The following is a 24,315-nucleotide window of genomic DNA, read 5'->3' on the forward strand; positions in this document are numbered from 1 at the left end:
TGAACTGACAAGTCCTATTTCAGCAGAAACTGCCCTTTAATAGGGCATAGTTCAGCAAACTGTTACAGGTTTAGAAATCTGACATTGTGGAACTTGGTCTGAAAAGAGATCCAAGTATGCAGTTATGAGTTCTAGGTACAAGGAAGAGCTGAGCAGGGCAAGTTTCAGACTGACCACCCATTCCCGCCATGCACCACTGCATGTTGTCCATCATTATTGTATTTTGACTTCCTGTTTAATTTTAGAGGTCAAAATACAATTAGTATTTGCCCATAGAAAGACATTAAGACAGACTATAACTGATGAGTCAGTAAGTTAAGTGTCAATACAACCCTCAAAATGTAAGTTTATTGAATAAAGCTGAAGAGCAATAAACCAACAATATGCATCCACCGAAATAAAAAAATTCACTTATTTACAAAGTTCAGTTATTATATAAGTTGTTCACATGCAGAGATTAATGCACAGGTTAACAGTTGGTAGTAGTGTTTGGATGCCATAAATTCTAAAAGCAGTCAAGTAGATATACACCAAACACATTAAGTTCAGCTATAGGCCAGTTAACTAAACAGTGACCTGGTCCCCACAGAAAGATTCACACATTCTAGTTCAGTTTCCTTATTTTAGGCACAAGCAAAGTTGCTAAATAAAGTAACTGTAGCAGTTCACGGTGAACTAGTGCCTACAGTAGCAAGTTAATATACCCTTCTCTACAGCACCAACACTAGTATGGGATTAATTGAAACCATGCTTCAGAGAATGAAACGACAAAAACTAAAATGCAAGCTAGGTTTGTGAATGGAGGCAACATGTAGTGTGTGCACAGTGCAGTAGTTGGTACAGAACAGTAAGGCCATAGCAATCTAACTTAAAACTGGTTTGTCTTAATTACGTGATGGATGAAAGTGTTTACAAATGAAGGCTCTGAAAGTGCACCATCTGAATCTATGTTTAGGTGCTGCTTAAAAGAATCACACACAGTGTGAGGCAACACAAGCAGGTGTATCGTATTTGTATACACTACAGTGGGCTACATTAACATTACTATACGAACAAACCAGTCTTGATGAGTCTGTCCCTTTAAATATACTGAAGTCACTGAGAAAGTATAGCTACAAAGACATGTAACAATCTTTAGTTTATACATATTTCTCTATACTGTAGAAGCTAATCAAGAAACAGGCTGAATTCATTGGCTCTCTTGTGCTTTGAGACACACTAAAATTTCAACTTACAACCTGTAGACTTTGCACATGATTACATTGAGAAAGCAGGCAGGTCTAGAGTTGTCACAATAGCTAGATATTCCATTGCACCAGATGAAACTGTGCCCAGCTATTCCATGAACAAGAGACAGACTAGAAAGTTACACAGGTACGGTGCTGAAAGTCAACAGTATGACTGGGTTACTAGAATAAAGTAATTTGAGTATCATGCAGCAGCTCAGATTTGTTCTGGTGTTTCAGATAAAGATAATTTAAGCATCTGGAGATAGAATAATGCATTTCTGAACAAAGTGATATTCTTCACAATTTGTTTTGTCTGCTAGAATGCTCCAACCATTGAAAGCTTTTAGTAAAATATTCCATTTCCATTCCTATAAAATGTTAAACAAAAAGGAAGACACAAGTAATCATCTGCACAAATACAAAATTTGGCTTTTCTAATGAATCAGAAAGGTGCTGTCTAAAAGTACCTACCGAAAGTCTCGACTGTAGAAGAATTAGTGATGTTGACCTAGTGCTCACCTATGCAGACAGTTTCCATTTCTAATTCTTACAATACACACCTCACTCACATGCCTTTGAGAGATAAAAATAAGTGAGCATCCCACATGTGATGCTTAAAGGTTTTCTAAATGCCTTACATGGCGCTAGAATCTTACTGCTGTCCAGGGTCAGCATCTTCAAGCCACTAAGCACTAGAAATACATTTTAACATTTTCTGGAAATCAAATATAAAAACCTGGCCCAGAAAGACCAGAACGAAAAAGTACTTTGATTTAATATGGTACAGAATTTTTTTTAAAAGAGCTCCCTCCCCCTTTAGATGGCTGTAAAATAAACCTTTTTGTGCTGACTTCATCATGACAACTCTAGTTGATTCTTTGTGACAGGAATAGGAATGTGTCTTCAGCAGTGCACATGAGAAATGAACTGAAAAAGGCCATTTCTTGGATACAAGAGGACTTTTGGGTAGTAATTCATCATGGAGGGAGTGGACAATTCTGAGATTATAGCCAACTGGGAGATTCCAGGAAGACTTCAGCTTCTTCTAGATTTTGAATGTTGAATAAGCCACTGAAGCGTGATATCTAAAGGGAAAACAAAAGATTCACTGGTGTAAGATTTTTCATATACAACTAAACATTTAAGTTGCACTGAAAACCATCTATAACATATCAAAAAGAAAGCTTTTCTAGGATCCTATTCTCAGTACACAGGTGAAAGGAACCTTCAATATGGACACAGGTTTGATGCATTCCCTCCCCCAGAGGGAGTCTGTATGGGAAATTAAAATGTGCTGTCTTCCCTTGAAGGGAGAAAGCACATTTTAGCATTCAAATTTGGAAGAAGTGCCCGTTTTCACCATGATCTCATGCAACTGCTTGGAGAAGTTCCACACTGGACAATTTATAACATGGGGAAAGCAATCTGAGGGTATATTCCAGGCCAGTTGGTCAACTACAAAGAGACTCTGAAGCCTCCAGAAAGACAAGAGATATCATGGAGAGAATTAAGTCAACTGGCTAACATGCTGTCGTAATCAGAGCAAGCCAGATGCATTAGAAGGTTAGAAAACAAGAAACACCCACCCTGACTACAGCGTTTGCTAATCTAGCACAAAAGCCCTCATCAATCCTGTTTTCCTCTCTGGACCTTAGCCTCCTGAGCCAATCAGAAGCATTTAGCCTGGAGAGGTCAGTAAAGGTTGGTGAAAGACATGAAACTTGTACACTTCAGGCAGGTGCTTGTCATCTTGTTCTAAGATACAAGGCACAGGAAGGCAAAAGGGAGCAGTTTACGTAACAAAGTAAAGTGTACTATAGGAACCTGCTGCTAGCTGAGCAAGCTTAACTCAATTGTTCTCGTTTTGTGGGAGGTTGTAACTCAGAAGAGAGGAGTGGCAGCTTGCTCACATTCACCAACATGAGACTTCTGTTACAGGAGACTCACTGGTACCTGGTCCTGCTGCCCCCTCCTATACCCCCAAAGTGCCACATAAATCAGCAAGTTTTAACAGCACCTAATATGAAGAAGCCAGTGGGGAAAAAAAAGTGCCTGGGTACATCTGGGACCCTAGCATTAAGCAATCCCCAAAACAAACTCTGTAAATTAAAAAAAATAAAGGTAACAGAACAGAACTGAAGCCAGAGGCTTATTTTATTCCACACACACATTGGATTTTTATCAGTTGTACAAGACCATCTTTAGTCAGTTACACAAGCCTCAAGCACACAACGCTGGGAATCAGATGAGCATCCTACTCTTATACACCTAATTAACTGTGACTGAGCCAGTATTCTCAGTTTACCCATCTGTATTCTGAAGTTTACCCTTTTTGATTATTTAGACAGCTGACATTATAGGCCTATGTGCTGTCCCTGTTCCAATGCTGTAAGCAGGGAGTGTAATGAAAATCCAAAGGGATTCTTATCCATGTCAACTCTCTGAGTATCACAAGACTGATTGAAGCACAGAAGATACATGGACATCAGCAGCCAGAAATACAAAGGCAGGACACCAAATTTATTGGTGTGACACCTTGCAGGTAATCTACATTAACATCCTTATGTCTGAATCCTGGTTTGGAACGGCCGATGCCAGAAAATGTGGTTTGAAGATAAAGGTTAGTTAGTTACATCCACTTGAAGTTAATTTAATATTATAAAAAGGCAATGATAAAGAAGTTGCTCTCTAAGCATAAAAACATCTTTTTATGTACTGGTTATCAGTTACCCAGAATGGTTAGTGAGATAATAGGTATGGTCAAGTCACCATGACATTCTAGCTTCCCCCAGATCTTGACAATGCAACAGCCCTGTATGACTTGCAGCACTAGTCATTTAAGATCATGTAACAGCCTACAGCCTTAACCAGCTGACCTTCATATACCTGTAGAGTGAGTGGAACACCTAACATTCTATTACTAGCAAAGCAGATTGCACACTTCTCCCTCCATATTCCCTCTGATGCATCTAGCCCAAACAAAAGAACCACCACCCACTATTGCACCAAATAAATGATGTTATGCAATAAGGAATTTGAGCCTTTACGCATTCAAGCTTTATTTCCTCTGATAAAATCTGGATAAGTGTGCATAAAACCAGTTTCCTGAGCACTAGTACTTAGCTACAGTTCTGGTGATAAATTTCATATCTGAAAGATTAGTTTAAGATTTCACTCAGGAGTATTCTAGATAAATTTGCTATTTCTAGTTTGCAGCTTGTAACTAGAGACTAGCTGGAGTACTGCAATAAACTTCATTTCAGTGACTGGAAACAAATATTGTAAATGCTTCAATTTCAGTGCTTCTTAACTCCTCCAAAGTGACAAAATTATTTATATTAAAATGACACTGAGGAAAGTTACTATAATTAATTTATACTTCACAGACTTTTGCCTATGTCTAACACCGATAAGAGGTAGAGAGTGTGCCTACTTCCAGTTTAACAAAAGGTATTTTTCGCTTAAACTGACATTTCTGGATTAAATATTACCTATATTATCCTTTTCTTTGCAAGAAACTGAATAGCAGCAAATTTCTCTGTCCTGAATAGCAGCCAGATTCCTGAAAGAAAAAAGATACGTAGTAACATTTGATGATAAATAAAGTGGGATCTCATTTTACATTAGTCATTTTGAGATTTCCTGGACACTACCATTTAACCTACTATATTCGAGCTTGTTTCTCTACCATGTTTCAAGCCATCAACTGTAAATAAGACACCAGAGCAATAAGCTGAAATTTGCCAATTATTTTCTATGGCATAAAACAGACATCCATATGAATTTAATTCAGTAAGTTAAAATTACAGGAGACTCTCCCTTAATCACATTTTCTTTGACTTACATCTTTTCAATTAGCTGCTTCTCATCCAGAGCATTAGAAAGGTCTCTCTTGTTTCCAAGTACTAGAACCTAAAACAAACAGTGATAAGCATTACAGCACAACCACAGGCAACCCTCAAGTAGGGATGTATGCTTCACTTTGAACACAGGGAGACAAAACATTGGTCTGTGTCACTTTCAAGAGATCTTTTAATAAATTGTATTCCAGTGTTTGCCCCTTCCCTCCATCTATTTTATCAACATCTCAGCTGTTAGAATACTAAATTCAAAAGAGAATCCTCAAGACAAGATTAGGAAAGCCCCTTCCAGAGGTCCACTCAAGTGCTTACTGGCTGTCTTTAGGACCTGCCGATTGTCCTGTTTCAGTTTCTTGTGCTTTAGGGCTCCTCTTTCTTGGATGTCTGCAATCCCCCCCACACCATGCCCTCCATTATTGGATTAGAGGAGTGGATTCTTCTAATGGCTTGCTTATCCGGTTACTGGGTTTGCCTTTGTACCAGTTTTCCCAGACCTCTGCTTGTGTTTAAATTTAAATTGTGGATTATTCTTTGCACCACGTTTGTAATTTATTGACTATTATTGTGTTATGGTAACATCTAGAGGTCCGAGCCAGATCAAAGCCCCCATTGCATTAGGCACTGTACACGGTAAATATGTCCCTGCCCTAAAAGGTATACTTGTAGTAGGTGCTGAAGAAAAACAATTCAGACATCACTGAGGAAGATGTGCCTAACGCATGGGATAGGTGCCTTATAAAAATGCAAAGTAAAATGCTAGAACAGGCATTGTAGGAGATTAGTGTTTGTTAAAGTAACTTTACCAGGAAGAACCAACTTTATCTGCTTAATGGTTCTAAGATTTAATCTACAAATTTGCGTAACTTACATTTGGTTTGAAGTTACTAAAGTTGCATAGAAATCTGCATGAAACTGAGTATGTTTGCAGTGTTGTAGCTGTGTTGGTCCCAGGATGACACACACACAAGGTAGGTGCGTGCAGTAATATTTTTAATTGAACCAATTCCTGTTAGCAGAGGGTATAAGCTTTCGAGCTACACAGAGCTCTTCTCCAGGTCCAGGGAAAAGAAGCATGTCTGAGGTAAATACAAGTTGGGACAGATTGTTAAGCAGAAGGTTTCACACACATTGGAAGCAATCACTTAAAATGAAGAGAGCAATTAAGGGCAGCAGGCAGTGTGGTGTGTTACAAATTGTTGTAATGAGCCCCACACACACACACACACACACACACACACACACACACACACACACACACACACACACACACACACTCCCGGTTAAGTCCATTTTTTTTTGGTGTCTAGCCGACTTATAAAGTTAAGTTCCCAAGCTTGCCTTTTGAGCATGTTGTGCAGGTTTCCTTTGAGGATAAATATTGAAAAAAATCAGATCTAGAGTGATCGCTTTGTGAAAAAGTGCTCATCCACAGGTGATACCAATGTGTGTCTTATTTTTCTGTGCAAGTTCATTCAGAAGCATAGTGATTGTCTGGTTTCACCCACATAGTCATGATTGGGGGCATTTAATGCACTGGATGAGGCATACCACATGTTGTGATAGGCATGTGTAGGACCCATCAATCCTGGAAGGTACTGATCATTGTAGCAGTGGAGATATGCCTGCAGGTTTTGCAAGGTCCCTGAAATCCAACCAGCAGAGAGTGATCAAGCCGGCAGACAAAGGGGCACTATTGTAGTACTTACATCATGATAACTAGGTCAACACGGCCAAAAGACAACTGAGACCATCTATAAAGAATGTAAAGACATCACACCATAGGATGTGTTCACACAAGAACTCACAGATATCAAATCCTCCTCCCGAAATCTTTACCTCATACCTCCCCATCCCCCACAAACCAACCCAGAGTCCTTCTACATGCTTCTCAAGATCCACTAACAAAGGAATCCCAGCAGACTCATCATATCTGGCCATGGCACTCTTACTGAAAGAATATCAGGACTCATAGAAACCATCTTTAGGCCACTCACCACACAAAGAGCCTGCTTCCTCTACAGCACTGCCAACTTCCTCCAGAAACTCCACAACATGAACAACCTTGCTGAGACATCCATGGTGGCAAGAAAGGTGTTCACCTTCCTGTACACCAACATCCCTCAATACCATGGCATCACTGTCTGCCTTATACACACAAGATAATGTACACTCAGAAATCCACCCAAAACATCACCAAGCTCATCCATTTCATTCTTACCTACAACTGCACATTTAACAACAAACACTTTGTCCAAATCATGGGAGCAGCCACGGGTATTAGGATGGATCCCCAATATACCAGCCTCTTTATGGGCCACCTTGAAGAACATCTGGAAAACTGCACCATGAAGTCAATGATGTACCTGAGATTTCATCAATTGTATTTTCATCCTCTGGACAGAACACCTAAATTTCCTCAGCTTTCCACCACAACTTCAACCACCACCAGGCATCCATGAAACTCTCCAGAATACTCCAACACCAACATGAACTTCCTGGACACCACAAGTAGCTCAAACAATCGAACTCTACAAACAGCTGTAAACCCAAGAAACCCACCAATCACCACACTTACCTTCCTAGATCCAGCAACCACTCCAAACACGCCCAGAAGTCTTATCTACAGCCAGGCACTCACATACCACAAAATACTCCCAAGGAGAAAGTCTGGGATACACACTTAAAACCACCTTCATCAAAACAAAGGACACTTCAGAAAAGTAGATCACATCATGGAAAGAGCCATTCAAATACCCCAGGAACCTGCTTCAATAAAGAAAAAACCCTCAGACAACATACCCCTAGTTGTTACCTAACAGTCCACACTGGAACCCATATCAAGTTCTGTCAAACTGCCTGGAGAGGCTCATGACCATAAGTGCCAACCTCAGGTCAGACTATTAAGAAACAGGGTACAAACTCCCAACTGGTTGTGTGTTCTATATCTAGATTTCACCAACCAAGTATCAAGTGTGAACTCCTCAAGCACTACAACAACCTTAACATGGAGTCACAGAAGTCCCCTTGGTTTCAGCAGGCCTTCTTCTGTGAAGGATTAGCACTTTGCATTAATTAATGCTTCTTTCCGGTTTCCTGATTTACCCGATTACAGAGGTTTACAATGCACGTGCTGTAATTTTATACCATAGGCTACAGATATTATAATTGAGATCAACACATGCAGCATCCTACAAGCATTTCTTCAAGTGTAAACACTAAACACATTCTTACCAACTTATCTGTTTTAACAATGCTAACCCAGGTGAACCAGACTGGTCTCCAGCTGTGCATTTGTCAGTGTTCAGTGAGGCATAGGGGCCTCGGCATGAGCTGGCACCTGGTCAGCCAGCATCACAGTATCAAACAATTACAGGCAATATGTGATGGGGACCACAGCGTGACAGAAATCTTTCCTAAACCCCCTCTTCTGGCCTTCAAACAACCTCTCCCTCCCCCCAATCCTGCCAAATTCATCATCAGAAGCAAGCTTCCCACAGACCAGGACACACCAACTCAAAGTGGCATCAGATCTTGCCAGAATAGATGCAAAACCTGCAGACTTCTCTCCCCTGCTATGATGATCAGTACCCCCAACACACCTTTCAAAATTCCTGGGTCCTACACATGGCCATTCACATGTGGTGTACCTCATCCATTGCATAAAATGCCCCAACAACAACTATATTACTGTTTCTACTTAATCTGTCCCAACTTGTATTTACCTCAGATACTTTGCTTCCTTCCCCAGACCTGAAGAGTTCAGTGTAGCTCAAAAGTTTGTATCTTCCACCAACAGAAGTTGGTCCAATAAAAGATTACCTCACCTATCTTTTCTCTCTCATTCAGAGTATCCAATGTTAAAGCCAGAATATACTACTTACAGGGATTCCTTGTAACTGCGGTTTGTCTAGAAGGTTGTGCAGCTCATTTCGAGAGGCTTCTATCTTCTCACGATCTGCAGCATCTACCATATATCTTTAAAAAGATATTGGAAATTTAGTTATTCAGTAACTCAAGCAGGTTTAATAAGCTTCAGAAACTAAGATACTGGTACATTTATTAAGTTTCAGGATAATCTGTTCGAACAAATACACAGGTCTTACAGAGGGGGCAATTGCCCCAAATACTGGTCAGCTACTGGTTAGCCAAGTAGAGACCGATAACCTCTCACATTTAAAGCATACCAGCTTTGAGACACACTGTCTGTAAGATCGTGCAGATGATTTCAATCTGGCCTTAATTCCCAACACCATTCAAAAGCTAGTTCAGAGTGGCTACAACAGAACTTTAAGATAAAACAGAACACTAATTTGCAAACTGAAGTGCAACCCAAAAACTTATTTCTCAGCTGCAAAGAGGAAGAACATCTACAGATGATGAGAGCAGCCTGACAAAGTCTACACTTACACAATAGCATTCACGCCTCTGCAATATCGCTCCCACATGCTTCGGAATCGTGGCTGACCTCCTATATCCCAGATCTTAGAAAAGGAAAAGCAAGTTTAGCCAGGTACTATGTTCAGTCAAAATTTAAACATGTCATGAAGCACAGTATAAAATAACTATTAAAAACAGGTGAAATGAAGTGCTTGAAAGTATGTGATCCTTACATCTTCTCAGTAACTTTCATATGAAGGCTATTTCCACTGTAATGGCATTGAAAGTCCTATATATAGTCAACAAGGTCACCTATCCACAGTCTCCCCTACTTTAAAACACTAAGTAAAAACACAGATGTTTATATCTCAAAGCTTGATACCTGAAAAAAATTCACAGAAGTCACAAAACTTGTATATTGTCCAGCACAACAGAACAGGAAGATGCACTGTCTTCATATTTTTGAACCATGTGCAAGAGTATGCAACTGTGCAGTTAGCATACATACTCAAGTCAGCTATTTGCATGAGTGAGTGTCTCACTGAGAATTGACAAAAAGAATTCTGGCATATGCAAAGGAAAAGTTACTCCTGAGTTGCACCTCCTGAAATAAAGTTTCTTTACAGCAGAATATGTATGAGAAAAAGTCTTACACTTAAATTCACACTCACGTGATTGAGCTTTATAAGTCTACAGACCAATTTACAAGAGTTTCACAGAATGATGTTTCTCAGTTAAAAGTTAACTATTTACTGGACCCTTGAATAATGCAGACTGACAAAACTGAGGTAACAATAGTTTTGTGGTGTTCTTTCACAGAAAGTTTCCATAGTTGAGCGTTTGATTAAGCAGAGTGCAGCAGTATTTATGTGCTAGCCGCTTAGGGCAAGAGCCAGTAAATTTAATAATTTTAGAGGTTTAAAATCAATACAAAAAGTTGAAGAACTTTAAGTCATCCACATTTCAAATCAGTGTTGTTTTCTATACCATGTATGCTTTCAAATAGGGGTCACTTCATCCATGAACCTGTACAATGATGATCACATAGATTTGAGGGTAAAAGTGGGCTCTGCAGTAGAGTGTTGTGATTTAAGGTTGTCTTGCATTTCCCAATTGAGTTTTAAGATGTCATGGTAACGTATCAATTTGAGAATATAGACCTTTTAAGTTTACTTCTTACAGTATAAGCAGCCACCATAACTTGGGGTATAAGGTTGTGGGCCATTTGAAGAATTAGTTGCAATTGAAACCACCTGGTCTGAAGCTTGCAGGTTTCTCAAGAAATAGGAGAACAGGGAGAAATCAAAGCGCCAAGAAAGAGAGTGGAAGGCTTGGTCAGGATTGTAAGTCAGGGTGTATTAAGTGCAATTAGTCACTTGACAGTTTTGGATAAACAACACACTAGCTAGAATACCTTTGTGAGTACTATGTTTTTTTCCCCCACAATAAGCTGTGTACACATGTAAAATTTCATAAGCCATGCAGTGTTATGGACAAAAAATATTTAATCTGTTTGCTACACTCTTGGTGTTTTGGGAGACTGAGCGAGTATGAGAGGACACCATATCAAGAGGCTGTCAGAAGCCCCAACCCTCTGAAAACTGGGTGCCATGTTTGTCCAAGTGAGTCTAGTATCCATGGATTCCTGCTCTGCTAGCAGAGTTTACATCACACTTACTACAAGGTATTTTCATAGCTTCTAATTAGTTGAGAATGTGTTTCCTTTACAGTGCTGTAGATGGACAGAAGGTTTTACAATTTGTTAATTATGTAAAATAAACTTACTTGCCCAAGACTGGAAGAGCAAGTCATTTTAATAGTTACAGGTTTACTCTGAGTACCATAGCAGTGGGATGGATAAAGGAAGCGGGAAAGGTTGCCCCATTTATAGACAAACATTTATTTAGTAAGTTTGAGAAGTCTCATTGACAGTACTCATAAGCAGAGAAGTAACTTAATATATAAACATGTATGGCCCATATGTTCTCTGGAGTGTACAGCTTTTGATATAACTATAACTTTTCAGAATAAATATTTTGATGCTGTTATCTATAAATGAAAGGACTAGGACAGATTAGAATTGTCAGTTCTAGATGGTAACCAAGCAAAACCTAATGTGAACACCTTTATTTATATAGAAGCATCCTTCAGGAGTGCGGATAACATCTTAAAAAGATGAGTCACACAAGGCCACATATGCCATAACAGTCCAGATGCAAGACAACAGAAGTATAACAGCAGCATAGTGGGGCAGTCATCATGTAACTACGCATGGGGAGACGGGAGATCTAGACCATTCAGTCATATGGAGCATTCTGAATGTAATTTATCGGTGATATGATTTTTCACCCATTTTCTGCTAGCTTGGGAACAGTAGCATGATGGGCTCTCAAATGTGAAAATTATTTTTGAGAGGTCTCTTCTCCCTCCTTTTGCCCCGTTGAGGAGCTAACACCTTTCCCCTATCCCCACATCATTCCAAATTCCGGTCTCAGAAGTGAGTAAACTGATATTAGATTCCTATTAGACACAAGATTATTTAGGTCCTGTTTCAAAATTTCTTTTCCAGAGAATTAAGTGGTTCCATTGCTTAGCCTGTACATTTCTGGCATATTTTTGATTTAATACAGAGTTGAATGCTGCATGGAGAGAAGCGAGCATTTACATTTTTGTTATTCATGCAAGAACATTAGGTATGAGTTATTCCTACTGATCCACTGGAAAATAGTTGAATATAGTCATAATAGACCATGACAGTTGTACATTCCACTTGAATATAGAAGGGCTCTTAAGCCTGAAGAAGAAGTTTAACAGAAGGTTCTAGTTTGATCCTTCTATGCATTTTTAAATGCCTCAGGAGCAAAAATTTAATTAGAAATTTCCCTGCAGTGTTTGCAACTCAGGCACAGCAGCATTATACTGGTGACTAAGAACCAACAAGCAAAACAGGCTTGTCTGGTATTTTTTTGGCCTAACTGATGGTAAAACAAAACAAAGCTGGACTGGTGAAAGGTCAATTTCTCAAGTCAGTCTAAGGGTTCATTTCAGAGAGAAAGCTAATCTGAGAGCATCCTTTTAAAAGCTATTTAACGCTTTTGCCCCCACAAGAGCAGAATGTTCTTGACATACCTTTATCGTCACATTACCCTTAGTAACTTTCCTCATGTTGAAGCCCACTGTAGGAATCATGTCTTCACTGAATTGACCTGACTGAATAGAAGAGAGTTTGTATTAGATCTTGTCAGAATAAGGAGAGAATGTTTAAAGACAGAATCACATATATGCAGTGACTGTTGGCATTGTTTAGAGTCCATGGTTCTAAAAACCTTACTTCTGTCCTCGGATAAGGAGAGAATTTTATAGATGCAATACCAGAGAAAATAGGTGATACAACTAATTTTTGTATGAAGGCCTAATGATTCTCATTTCCAACCATGATTTCACACTCACTCATTCCCTCAGGCCTATTCGGAAATGTTTCATTCAAAGTCAAAAGAATGACTGTGTAGTGAGCAAGTATCATGTGTGAAGCTAAATCAGAGGAAAAATGCTTGGCTTATGTTAAGCCATGTGAAGTAACTCAATGCATCGGTTATACAGAGTCCTGCAAGAAAAAGCACGAAAGCACTTTTTCGTGATGGAGCTTAGTATTCTGTGTGCTGTGGGAACCTCACTGCATCACTCTGGAATATTAGTGCCAAAGGTTTTTTCCTAAGATGCGTAAAGCACTCAATTGGGCAACACGTACAGAGGGCGTCAACTCCAGTGGGACTGGCTTTCAGCACACGCGCATGCGCGCACACGTCTTCAACTCCCTGGGGAAACAGGATGGCAACTGGAAGAACTTGCACAGACTTCTTAGCCTCATGGGAAACAAAACTGGATCTCAAATTGCAGTTTCAGTAGTACTCAAAAATGGGAGTGGGGTGTGTCAAGATCTGCAGACAGCAAGTGAGGATTTCAGTGTGACTAAAGGTTTGAGAGAATCTTCATGGTATTGTGCATTGCTGTTTAATATTAAAAATCAGTTACAGATCATTGTCTTACAAGAAACCTGATGTTCATGTATAAAATAGTATATCATTACTATTAAAGGAAGTAACTCCTACTTTTATCAGTAGTGTTAGCTTATGTTACCAGAGCGGCTCTTTAAATTACATGATACTAGAAATGAGGCCTTTATCCAAAAAAAAAAAAAAAAGATATAGGTGGCAATAGTGCAGATTATCTCCCAGACTATTCTGCCTCAACTTTAACTAGGAGTTTACCTCTGCAGAAGTAAAATGATTTCGTCCAGACTGGAAGTCCCTGCTAAAGTATTGGCTATGGTAAGTTTGTGAAATGTGTCAGCGTCCACTACAACCAGACCAAATCAGTGACACTTGGGATCAGTCTCAGATGTGACGTTTTCTCATTACTCTAAGCTATCCAATCTCATCAGTAGCATTTTGCCTCAAAATAGTTGCACACATTTTTCCATAATCTGACTCACTAAGTAGCTCAACTGTCTTGTAATCTTACTTAGGACAGCTCCATAAAGCATCTGAATTAGAACTGCTTTAAAACATGGTTCACAAGGTAACGTCCCAAGATAATGATCAACTTGTAACACCAGTCCTTGTATCCTTCTGTTCTCCAGTTACAGAGTTACACTCCTTCTACACTTCAGTGGTCCCTTCCTCCAGCACTGCATTTACCCATTATTGAACCAATGAACGAAGGCAACCAGAAGCCTCAAATTCAGATTCACAGACAGAAAACACAAAAAACACATCGTTACTTATGTTGATTTTTAAACAAAGATTATTGCAAACTCACCTTTGCTCATCTGACTGATTTTGAGGTCTTTCCTGTAGAAAGACCTCAAGACCAGGAATCACGAGATTCCTCCTTTCATATAGAATGAGCTCTGCAGTTACAAAATTGTTGTATGTTGACTCTACTATTGAACTTTGAAATGCAGAGGAAGAGACCAACCTCTAAAGCAAAATACAGTTTAAGTGACAGATGAATGAGTGGGCAACTTGGGTAATGAACTGGAGTAAATTTACAGATTCTATTTATACTGCATGAGGTCTCCTGAGAGGTGAGTTACGGCCAGAAAAGTCAATGACATTTTTATAGCATAATTCTGAAGCTATTTTTACTATATAATTGGAAGGTTGTTGAGACTGGCAATTAAAAGTGAGTCTAAAAAAATTTTGCCTGTAAGATGCCCTGTCAGTGGAGGCTTAAGTTGCTGATTTTTCAAGCCATTGATGGTTCATGTTTTCATTCACTCTGAAACTACTTTTGTTGTGTCAGTTACTTAGAAACAAGGTTACTAGTGAGAATTGTCTTATAGTTTTGAGGTGCTGTACGAGCAGGTCAGTGAAATTCAACCTCATCATTCCAGCTGCTTCTCACCCAACAGGGTATTTGGTACTTATTTTGCAACACATCAAAATCTTACTAGCCATTCTGCATGACAGAGTGCTCAACATTTTGTGAAAGTCAGTCTCCTAAGGCCTCTCAGTTGAGCACCCAGAGACTACTACCTATTTTTGAAGATGCTGGCCAGGGCTTCAGACATTTATTCAAGCCACTCAGTTGAACACCTGGCACCCCCAAAGCCACATTGTGCCAAAACCACATCCCAGAGTTCCTTCAATAATGAAACAGCTCTATACTGTAACATCATCTTGATATTTTTAAAGCTGTTACTTGCTTTGTTAGTCCTATATAGGAAAGGGTGGGGTCTGTGGTTGGCCTTTTTGTGTATGTAGTCTTCTGGTTAAGTTCTTTTCCTCTTCCTTCTACATTTTATGATTAGCCCCCTCCCCGACACACACACTGTGCACTCTGTTTCACTTCTCCCTAGAGACCCATTTACCCTACTTCCTACATACTAAAGAGTCTCTCTCTCTAGTAGCACTATCCACGCAGGAAGGAATCAGCCCTAATCATCAGATGAAACGTGTACTCTACTGGCTCAGACAGCAAGAAGCTAATAATGAACAACTCTGAAATACAACTCAGACCTCATTTGTTAAGTATATTCAAAATGTGGTGGGATTCTTTAAGCAATGCAAGCAAAAACAGCCTCAATATATTTGTAAAAAGCTGTTCTTTGACAGTACATCTGGTGCAGCAAATTGATAAGCAGCAATATTCTGTCTGGCAGGTAAAAGATGCCTGAAACTGCAATGGATGTCTGTCTTCTCTGAAGGTCACAAGACCACACTGCTTGCTACAATGCACAAGGTTCCAACCTTGATCTTCATCACTTGTCTCCTTCAACTTTGCTCAACTCTTTTTTTCACAGCTCTCTTTAGGTCATCTGTGCCTTCCTCCATGCTGCCCTTTACATCTGAAACTTGCTCTCACCCAGAACACAGGTGGCCATGTCTCCTTAATATGGCTTACTTCTGTAGAACTAGCCAAGTTAATCAAATGATCAAGTTCTGAAATCATCCAGTACATTATGTGCAGGGTCCCATATTTTGCAGAATTATGTGGCCTTGTAACTTGGTGCATAACTGCCCTTTTGGTTTCATTTTAAAAAGGCCTAAAGATATTACATTTCAAAAGAAGGCTTCAAAACATGAAACCAATCCAAAACTGAAAATATTTGCCCAAGTCTATAGGTAGGTAAGACAACAGCTCATAAAAATGATGTTATATTTAACAACTGAACAATGTTTACAGTTTCACTGCCAATCATTTTAGCACAATCAAGTGTAGGTGATACTCTGATGGCTGTAGTGACAGATATTAGGATGGGAAACCAGTACCTATGAGTATTTGCTGAGGTGAGAAAGGACAAATTCCCCTCAAAATCAAGTTGCTGCCAACTCTGCACTTTGACTAAGAGAGGAGATAGATCCCCTCCAATAATCAAGAGCGTCAACAATTCTCTATTCAGCTGAAAACTTTTTATCCTTGCATTCAAAGCTCTGCACAACTCAACCCACTCCCATACCTCAACTCCTAGACTCCTTAAACGCCACCCAACCTTCTCATGACTGCTCCCTTAATCTTTTGCACTCTGCGTTATTCCATGCTGCCTTCTATGCTTGGAAAGTTATGGTTAGTCTCCCTCTCATCCAAGATGCTCTAAAGACACTCCTATGCCATTAAGCATTTCAGGTATTACACTACACTCTTCAACTTCTACTTGTGCCTTTAGGTTGGAGGCTCTTTCAGATAATGACTCATTTGTACAGCACCGTATAGGTAAGTGTACACATGCGGCAGATGCTTGCCTCAGATGACATTTCCAAAGCAACTACTCTACATTACGTCACTAGTGTAGGAGTCTCTAAACCAGAACTAGGGTACAAATTTGTTTTAAAGGATAGGACTTGTTTAGGCAAGTCACAAGTATCAGTGCAGGTGATTCATTTCTAGCTTGAGTTTCAGCATTTTATAATTTGCTTTGTGGGCTAGGCAAACTAACTGCACTTTAATTCTCAACAACCTTATCTGACCATATTTCCTAACTTTTCCTCTACCAACCTTCCCACAAGTTTCATCATCCATAGTTACACAGACTCTGGATGCGGAGGGTGGGGGAAGGAGGGAGAATGCAAGAAGAGACAAAGTGCAGTTGGTGCACTGTCTCAACAAAAAGCTTGGGAACTAGTGGCTTAGAAAATAGCACAAGAATAATTCAATCCTGCCAATCCTGATATGTGGCCCTGCCCAAGGTCACACAAGACCTGATTTTCATCAATACTAAGCACCCCCTCACCTAGCTGAAATCAAAAAGGAAAAATCGCCATAGGGCAGTGGTTCCCAACCTATGGTCCACAGACCCAGAGGCTACTACAGGGGGTCTGCAGAAAAGAAAAACATCCTCACCAAGGAAATGTACAATTTCAAATAAAACTAGTAGCATGTGGTGGTCCGTGACATGTTTGGAGGTTGAAAATGAGTCTGCACACTTGAGAAGGTTGGGAACTGCTGCCATAGGGGATCAGTTCAGAGATGGAAAAATTTATGAGTGTGATTGTATGACAGGGTTGCTTATGATGGTAAAGGGCAGGGTTCAGTAGTCCTGAGGATCACTTCTCATTTATGTCTTACGTTTCTAAAAGCTCATGCTTCAGGATTTCAGATGGCCATCTGCAGGGGTCAGGAAGGGATTCTCCCCATGCAAATATATTCAGGTAGTTTGTTTCATCTCCTTTCTCAGACACAATCAGGGATGGCCATGACTGGAGATGGAGCACTGGATAAGGCAGGGCATGGCTCTGAGGTGGTATTAACCATTCTCTCTCTCTCTCTCTCTGGTACTTGGCTGGCTGGTTCTTGATCAAATGCTCTGGGTCAAATTTATCACCACATGTGGGGTAAAGAAGGAATTTTCCCCATGTCATTGGCAATGACTTTTGGGGATTTTCACCTCTCTCTCTGGAATGTGTAGATGTAGGTCACTTGCAAGGATTATCTGGGTATTCTTCACTTAATTTCCCTGTCATTGTGGGGGGCCATAAGCACTGGTGCATCTTGGTCCCTCCTATTCTCTGCCTGTGGCACATAGTCTTATCTCCTGTGGGCTGTAATACTTCAATCTAATTTCAGTCTGGGGGCTTCATGTGCAGATGCTTAGTGGAATTGGCGGCCTGTGATATACAGGTGGTCAGACTAGATGATGTGGTGTCCTCTTCTGGCCTGACTAACTCACATGGACCGAGACCCCTTTCATAGCCAGAGGCTGAATCCAAAAAGTTTAAGTTACCAAGTGTCCAGAAACTGAAGCCACAAAATTCTCTCTCATTAAAGGAACACTGTCAGATCATTTAACACCAACATTTACATTTGTAAGAAGGTTTTAATCTCTTATAGGTTTAGTCTTTTAAAGTTCAGTTTAAAAAACTTCTCCATAATGCTGATGTATTTTGGATGCAACACCAAAGGAGGAGGAATGGGTCAGTGTTTAATGCTCTTCATTCAGCTTAGACACAGTAGAAACAGCATAAGTGAAAGTTTTGTTTTTAATGTCTTGTTAGCAGCTTAGTTTAAAGGTATAGTAAGAGAACACTAAACCTTGGATTTTAGAGGATTACATGCTTTCATTAACAGCCAGTTACTAGTCAGCAGGAACCAGAACATTTGGCAAGTATGTGAATTAACAACTTGGATCATATATCAGGCAGTCAAGTTTCAGATAGGAGTTTTACAATAAAAGTCCGTCGAATATAATGCATGAAGTAGCTTTTGGAAGCTGAAGTTCAAAGGTAGAAACTATATTTGCCAAAATTGGTTCAAGACTTTCAAGCTTTGTACAAGATCTATTCGCTCACATCCTCTGTGTGTTTCAACTGTCACATGATTAAGAAGATTGGTCGTCTTACCCACTCAGCTATAGTAAGAGTATGACTTGCAGCTTTCTGACAGTAAGCCTGACGAAAGACAGTTAACAGACACTTGCTGCAGAGATGGAGTCAGCAGGAGTTACTAAGACAGTACAGAAGAGGCTTCAGAGCCTAGTGAACAGAGAACACTAGAAGTCCTCAATTAAAATTCAAGGTAAAATTCAGTCAGATTGCAACTGCTTACATTGCAGCAAAAGGCCTTAAATCTAAAATCCATAGGCCTCTTCACATTCTGGAAAGTATGGCCCATAATGGAACGATGCTCTCCCTTGTGAGCAGGTTTACTCATGCACATGGAAAACTATATTCATTAGGTTAGCATCTAATTAAAGGGACAGTGACTAAAGTGGAATCTTCAAAGAAGGTGGCTGCTTTGCTACATTTTCAGCCTCACGTGCTATTTGACAAGTGGAAGCTGAAAAAAATTTCATTACAAGAGTTTATAATCAGACTTTACTACAAACTGGTTAAATCCCAATGTACATACCTAACAAGGAAGGTCTATGAGCCATGGTAGTTAAAGACCATGTATCACAGAAAGATGCTATTAACTACAGGAAAAGGAGGGATGTTTCCATTATATCACACTGGAACAGGACTTATTTTATTTGGTTCACTTTCCATTTTAAGTGTCATTAGCAATCAGCTCAAACTGGTGAGTAACTAGCACTAAACATGTTACCTGATGAAATCAGATACAAGTAATTACAGGAATCTGCTTGGTACAAGAAACCTTCATGCTCTGTCTACATTACAAAGAGCTGCCAGGGACATGGTTATGACACTTTTCCCAAACCATACAAAATTCTTGGACATGTAATCAATGCTAAAACCTTGAAATTTACTCTACAAAACTGAAGTCAGACTGCAAGATTCTGCTTGTATTTTAGGCAGTGGCTTTACCTTAGCAACCCAAAGTAGTCAAAAGACCTGTCCAAATGCTTCAAAACAATCTATTGCTGACCTATCTCAAAACTTTTACACATATGGCACTGCTGGAAAATAGAACAAGCTGCATACTATTCTGTCAGATAAAGATGGAAACGTGCTGCAGTTCTGGCATGGGTCAACTGTTACTGACTCTCACTTCTATTCTTCTTCTACAATATGATTTTATTTAGAATGTGTACATCTCCCTTTAGTCATTAAAATCTCAAAGAAGAAGTTAAACAATTATCTATTTTTATAGTGCTTTAGAAGTGGTAAAAGTAGCCAGTGCTGCATGATAATGAGCTTCTAAAAGCAGCTGTTACTACTATATAGCAAGAGTGACAACACACGAGAGACTTTGAACACACTGGTTCTAACAAAAACTGTTTTATTTTCACTCAAACAGTTCTGCAAGTATATATATTTAATAACAGTGTTCACCCAGATAGGCTTCAGTACTTTAAAGCCAAAGACTAGGCAATTGTTAGTAAGATTTACATTCTTCTGATCTTCAAACAGACACAGGGTAGACCTTTTTGCCCTGGTAGGTGGAAAGTATTTACTTAACGTTTCTTCTCCCAGTAAGTGGTACTTCTACCACTTCAGCCAGTTACATGCTGTTTGTTCTTTCATCTCCTTGTTGCTGTCATCCCATGGCTTCCCCCCTTCACCACTAGAGCAAGTTTGGATGTAACAGCCTAGAGGCAGCCCAAGACCACTAGTGCTGGTTAAGAATGAACAGAACTGAAGGTACTTCCTAGTAGGCCAGACATCTCCCAAAGTTAAACCTGTTGCACTGGCCATTTACTGATAGCGTCCTGACGCACAGGAGAGACTAGCATTGCAAGGCCTGTCTTAAGTTTGTTCAATCATTTAAAACCTCTGCTTTCAGATGGCTGAACCAGACAACCAGTGCAACTGTGAGGGCCACCACTTTCTCTACTAAAAAAATGCCTCTCCCCCAAACACTAACAGCTTAGTCCTGCAGATCTGCTTAGAAAGCAAGGCAGTAGAGGCTGAATTTATACAGGAAGTGTTAGCCAATGACTAGAGTGTCCTTGTTATAGAGTATTAGCAGGACATCAAGATAGAGCTGACATTCTTGATTAGGCAATATAACTGTCAGAATATGAGAAAGTCAGTTATATTTACTGAGCAAGATCTAAATTCTTCATTAACATCTGCAAGTTGAAAACTTGGTAAATCAAGTTTCCTTTCCAACACGTAAGTCAAAACAAAACTTTGATTGGGGCGGCACACATGCATTCACACGCACAAAGAGTAAAATATAAACACTTATCTAAGCAGATCTTAGATTTCACAACCAGTAAATTGTGAACATAAGATCTGAAACGCATCAAGATCGTCAAAGTGCCCAACAGTTGCATTAAGCCTTACACACATTCAGGGACAGTCTGGTCTACTGGACCTGATGAATATGCTATCTGAAAGTCCTAATATATTAAAAAACAGCTACAGGATAGTACTGAATCAATGAAAAGGCTTTTTGGCAGAAGTGCGATGTAAGTAGTTTCTTAAGAAGTGAGGACTATCCAGGATTAACAGAACATACAAAAGGTAAAATAAATGTGGGCAAATAAATCTGTGTGGCTGTACAAGAATCAAATTGTTCCCACTCTTATGCAGCCAAAACGTTAGCTTGCATCTCTACCAAAATAAGATTCTTATCCAACTTGCACTGAATTCTTGAGTGTATCAAGTGACTGTCATGTCCACCCAAAACACCCCAAATTGGTTTCTTGCCTCAGTTTCCCTGTATAACGATAGCCTTTGACTATCAGTTATGTCCTTTATTGCATGTGAGGGAAAACACCAAGTCATACAAAGCCTTCCTCAACTGCAGTAGGGAGTACCAAGAGCAGAGCCAAAGGAAACATATGCAATTTAGTAGTTCAGGCAAGTCATTCGTCTCCTGTTCAGTGACATTCACAAGAAACTTCACACAGGAGGCCTCAGAAGGATAATTGGTTCTGTGAATTCCTCTGACAACAACAATGACCCATGTATTGATTTTCTTTGACTAATCAGAAAAATAGGTGTATGCCCTAAAACACTCTGTTAGCAGAAGAAGGTATGGATTGTTGGAATCCAAATATTTTTAGCGGATGGGAATAAGCAGCAGAGTGGAGAAATAGGAGGGGAGTACAGAATCAGGAGCAGGACCTTCATGACAGGGGGAAAAGAAAGCAGCTTTAAGCAGTTTATTGGCAGACTACCAGAAATAAAATGGAAGAAAGTGGTTGAAGGCACTCTTCACATTATGTGGTTGTTAGCACAGTTTGTCTAGATAACATGACGTGGAAAGATGTCGTAAAACCATTTCGTTAAGCTATGCTATAGTCAATAATATGGCTGTCAGTAGAGACTTTCTGTATGCATGTCAAGCAAACTATGCTACATTAGTTAGTATACATAGCACCATTCTGTAGCTACTGTTCTAATGAGGCCTCCTCCACCCAGCAGCCTTAATTTTAAGGAAAGTGCATGATGGATCATCAGCTATATAGAGAGAATTAATACAGCCAGTATTTTATCTCACAAACCACAACACACAGAATGTCCATTTTATTCTAGTCATCTGTACATTGCATGAATGTTATATAGGATTCTGTGCCAGGATCTGCAAAATGCAAAAAGATCTGTATATTACAGAGATTTGAGAGAGCAGTAGATTATGGCTAATTATAAAGCCAATTAAAGCTCAGACAAGTGAGTACCAAACCCTGCTCAGAGATAGTGATCAGCCTTCCATTACTGAGTAATGGAGCTGCTGCAAGGCCTGTAGGAGTAGCAGATAGGAAGCAGGGCTCTCCCTACCAGCCAGAGTGGAGATTTCCACTGGCATCAGTGAATTGCTGCTTCCCCCTCTTTTAAGAGCTGGGTCTTCAGACCCGCCGCCCTTAGGTTGCTCAAAAAGACAGTCTGCAGAGCCCCTCCCACAACCCCCCCCCCCCATTCCTATACACAGAGCAAAGAATCAGCCACCCCCCACCCCACTGCCAGCCAGCTCCCTGCCACCCTCCAGCCACCCTCAACCCCACCTAAAGCTAGGCGAGAACAGCAGCCTGTCCCGATCCCCCACCCCGAACAGCCACCCACAGAGCCAGGCCTGCTGACACCCTCCCCCTCCCCACCCACTAGGGGACAGGCCAAGGGACTTGGACTCTCTCCTATACTCTCTCTCCCCCCAGTACCTCCGCACGGCCCAGAGAACCCCTCCCCCCCCCGGGGTCCAATGGGAGACAGACCAAGGGACTTAGATTCTCTACCCTTCCCCCCCCCCACCCCACCCCACCCCCCCAGCCCGCAAGAAGACAGACCAAGGGACTTGGACGCTCTACTCTCCCCCAGCCCCACCCAAGGGGCAGACCCCCGCGCGGGAGGGGGCGCGCGCCGGCCCGCGCTCACCGCGATGACGTTGACGAAGGTGGTCTTGCCCGAGTACTGCAGCCCCACCAGGGTGAGCTCCATCTCCTCCTTCCAGAAGAGCGAGCGGAACCAGTCCAGCAGCCGGGACAGCAGCGCCAGCATCGCAGCGGCGAACCGGGCCGGGCACCCTCCGGCACTGGCACTGGCACTGGCACGAGCGCTGGCTCCGGCCCCTCGGGGACTGGCGGCGGCGGGCGGCCCCTCCGGCACGGGCTCGACTCACGCGGACAGCGGCTGCGGCTCCGACGACCAAGGCCAACGCTGCCCTGCTCGCCGCGCCGCGGTCATATGACGGCTCGGGTCGGATCTGACCCACACAGCGGCCGGGGGAACAAGAGCGGCCCGGCTGGCGGCAGCAGCCTCAAGCCCAGCCTACGGCGCCCTCTGCCGGCCAGGTGCCCGCGCTGCACCCGGGGAGGATTCCCTCTCGCGTGCCCGGCCAGCGCCGCCCAGCGGCCCCCTGAAGGGCTCTGGGTTAGGGGCTGGGTTAAGTGCTGGGACTGGGGCAAAGCCAAGGATAGGGGCAGGGATATGGGGATAGGGACTGGGGCTGGGGCTGGCTGGGGCAAGCATAGAGGATTAGTGACTGGGGCCAGGCTGGGGCAGGGATAAAGACTGGGGCTGGTGCAGAGATATGGGAATAGGGACTGGGGCAGGGATATGGACTGGCACAGGGATCTGGGGATAGGGGCTGGGATAGGGGCTGGCGCAAAGATAGGGGCTGGCACAGGGATATGGGGATAGGGGCTGGCGCAAAGATAGGGGCTGGCACAGGGATATGGGGATAGGGGCTGGGATAGGGGCTGGCGCAAAGATAGGGGCTGGCACAGGGATATGGGGATAGGGGCTGGGGCAAGTGCAGGGTGGGCCTAACCTTAACCCTTTCTGTGCCCCATTGCCACCCCGTACCCCTTCTACCCTCACTCTGCTATCCCACCAAAGCACTGACAGGACTCACCCTCTAATAGCTCCACTGCCCCCATCCCACTCCCTCATACCTCATATTTAGGCTTGGAAGGATTCGATTTTTATTGGTCGATGTTGATGTCACTGTACACACAAGTATTTCCGTAGATAATAATGGAGCTTTACAGATAGGCAAGTAAGAAA

The 24,315-nt window shown here is 41.4% G+C and overlaps 1 protein-coding gene across 1 annotated transcript; it reads right to left on the minus strand.

Annotated features, from left to right (window-relative positions):
• Positions 1–315: 315 nt before the first annotated feature.
• On the minus strand, positions 316–23,474 carry ARL8B (ADP ribosylation factor like GTPase 8B). The gene is made up of 7 exons (XM_067544401.1): positions 23,185–23,474; positions 12,596–12,676; positions 9,497–9,570; positions 8,971–9,064; positions 5,074–5,141; positions 4,721–4,791; positions 316–2,314 (listed from the first exon to the last, which is right to left on the minus strand). Exons 1-7 carry the CDS (start codon positions 23,305–23,307, stop codon positions 2,265–2,267), a joined length of 561 nt encoding a protein of 186 aa, XP_067400502.1. The 5' UTR covers positions 23,308–23,474; the 3' UTR covers positions 316–2,264.
• Positions 23,475–24,315: the final 841 nt, after the last annotated feature.

This window comes from Emydura macquarii, unplaced genomic scaffold (assembly GCF_026122565.2).
Source record: "Emydura macquarii macquarii isolate MOO-44397 ecotype Brisbane River unplaced genomic scaffold, CSIRO-AGI_Emac_v2 contig_968, whole genome shotgun sequence".
NCBI lineage: Eukaryota > Metazoa > Chordata > Testudines > Chelidae > Emydura > Emydura macquarii.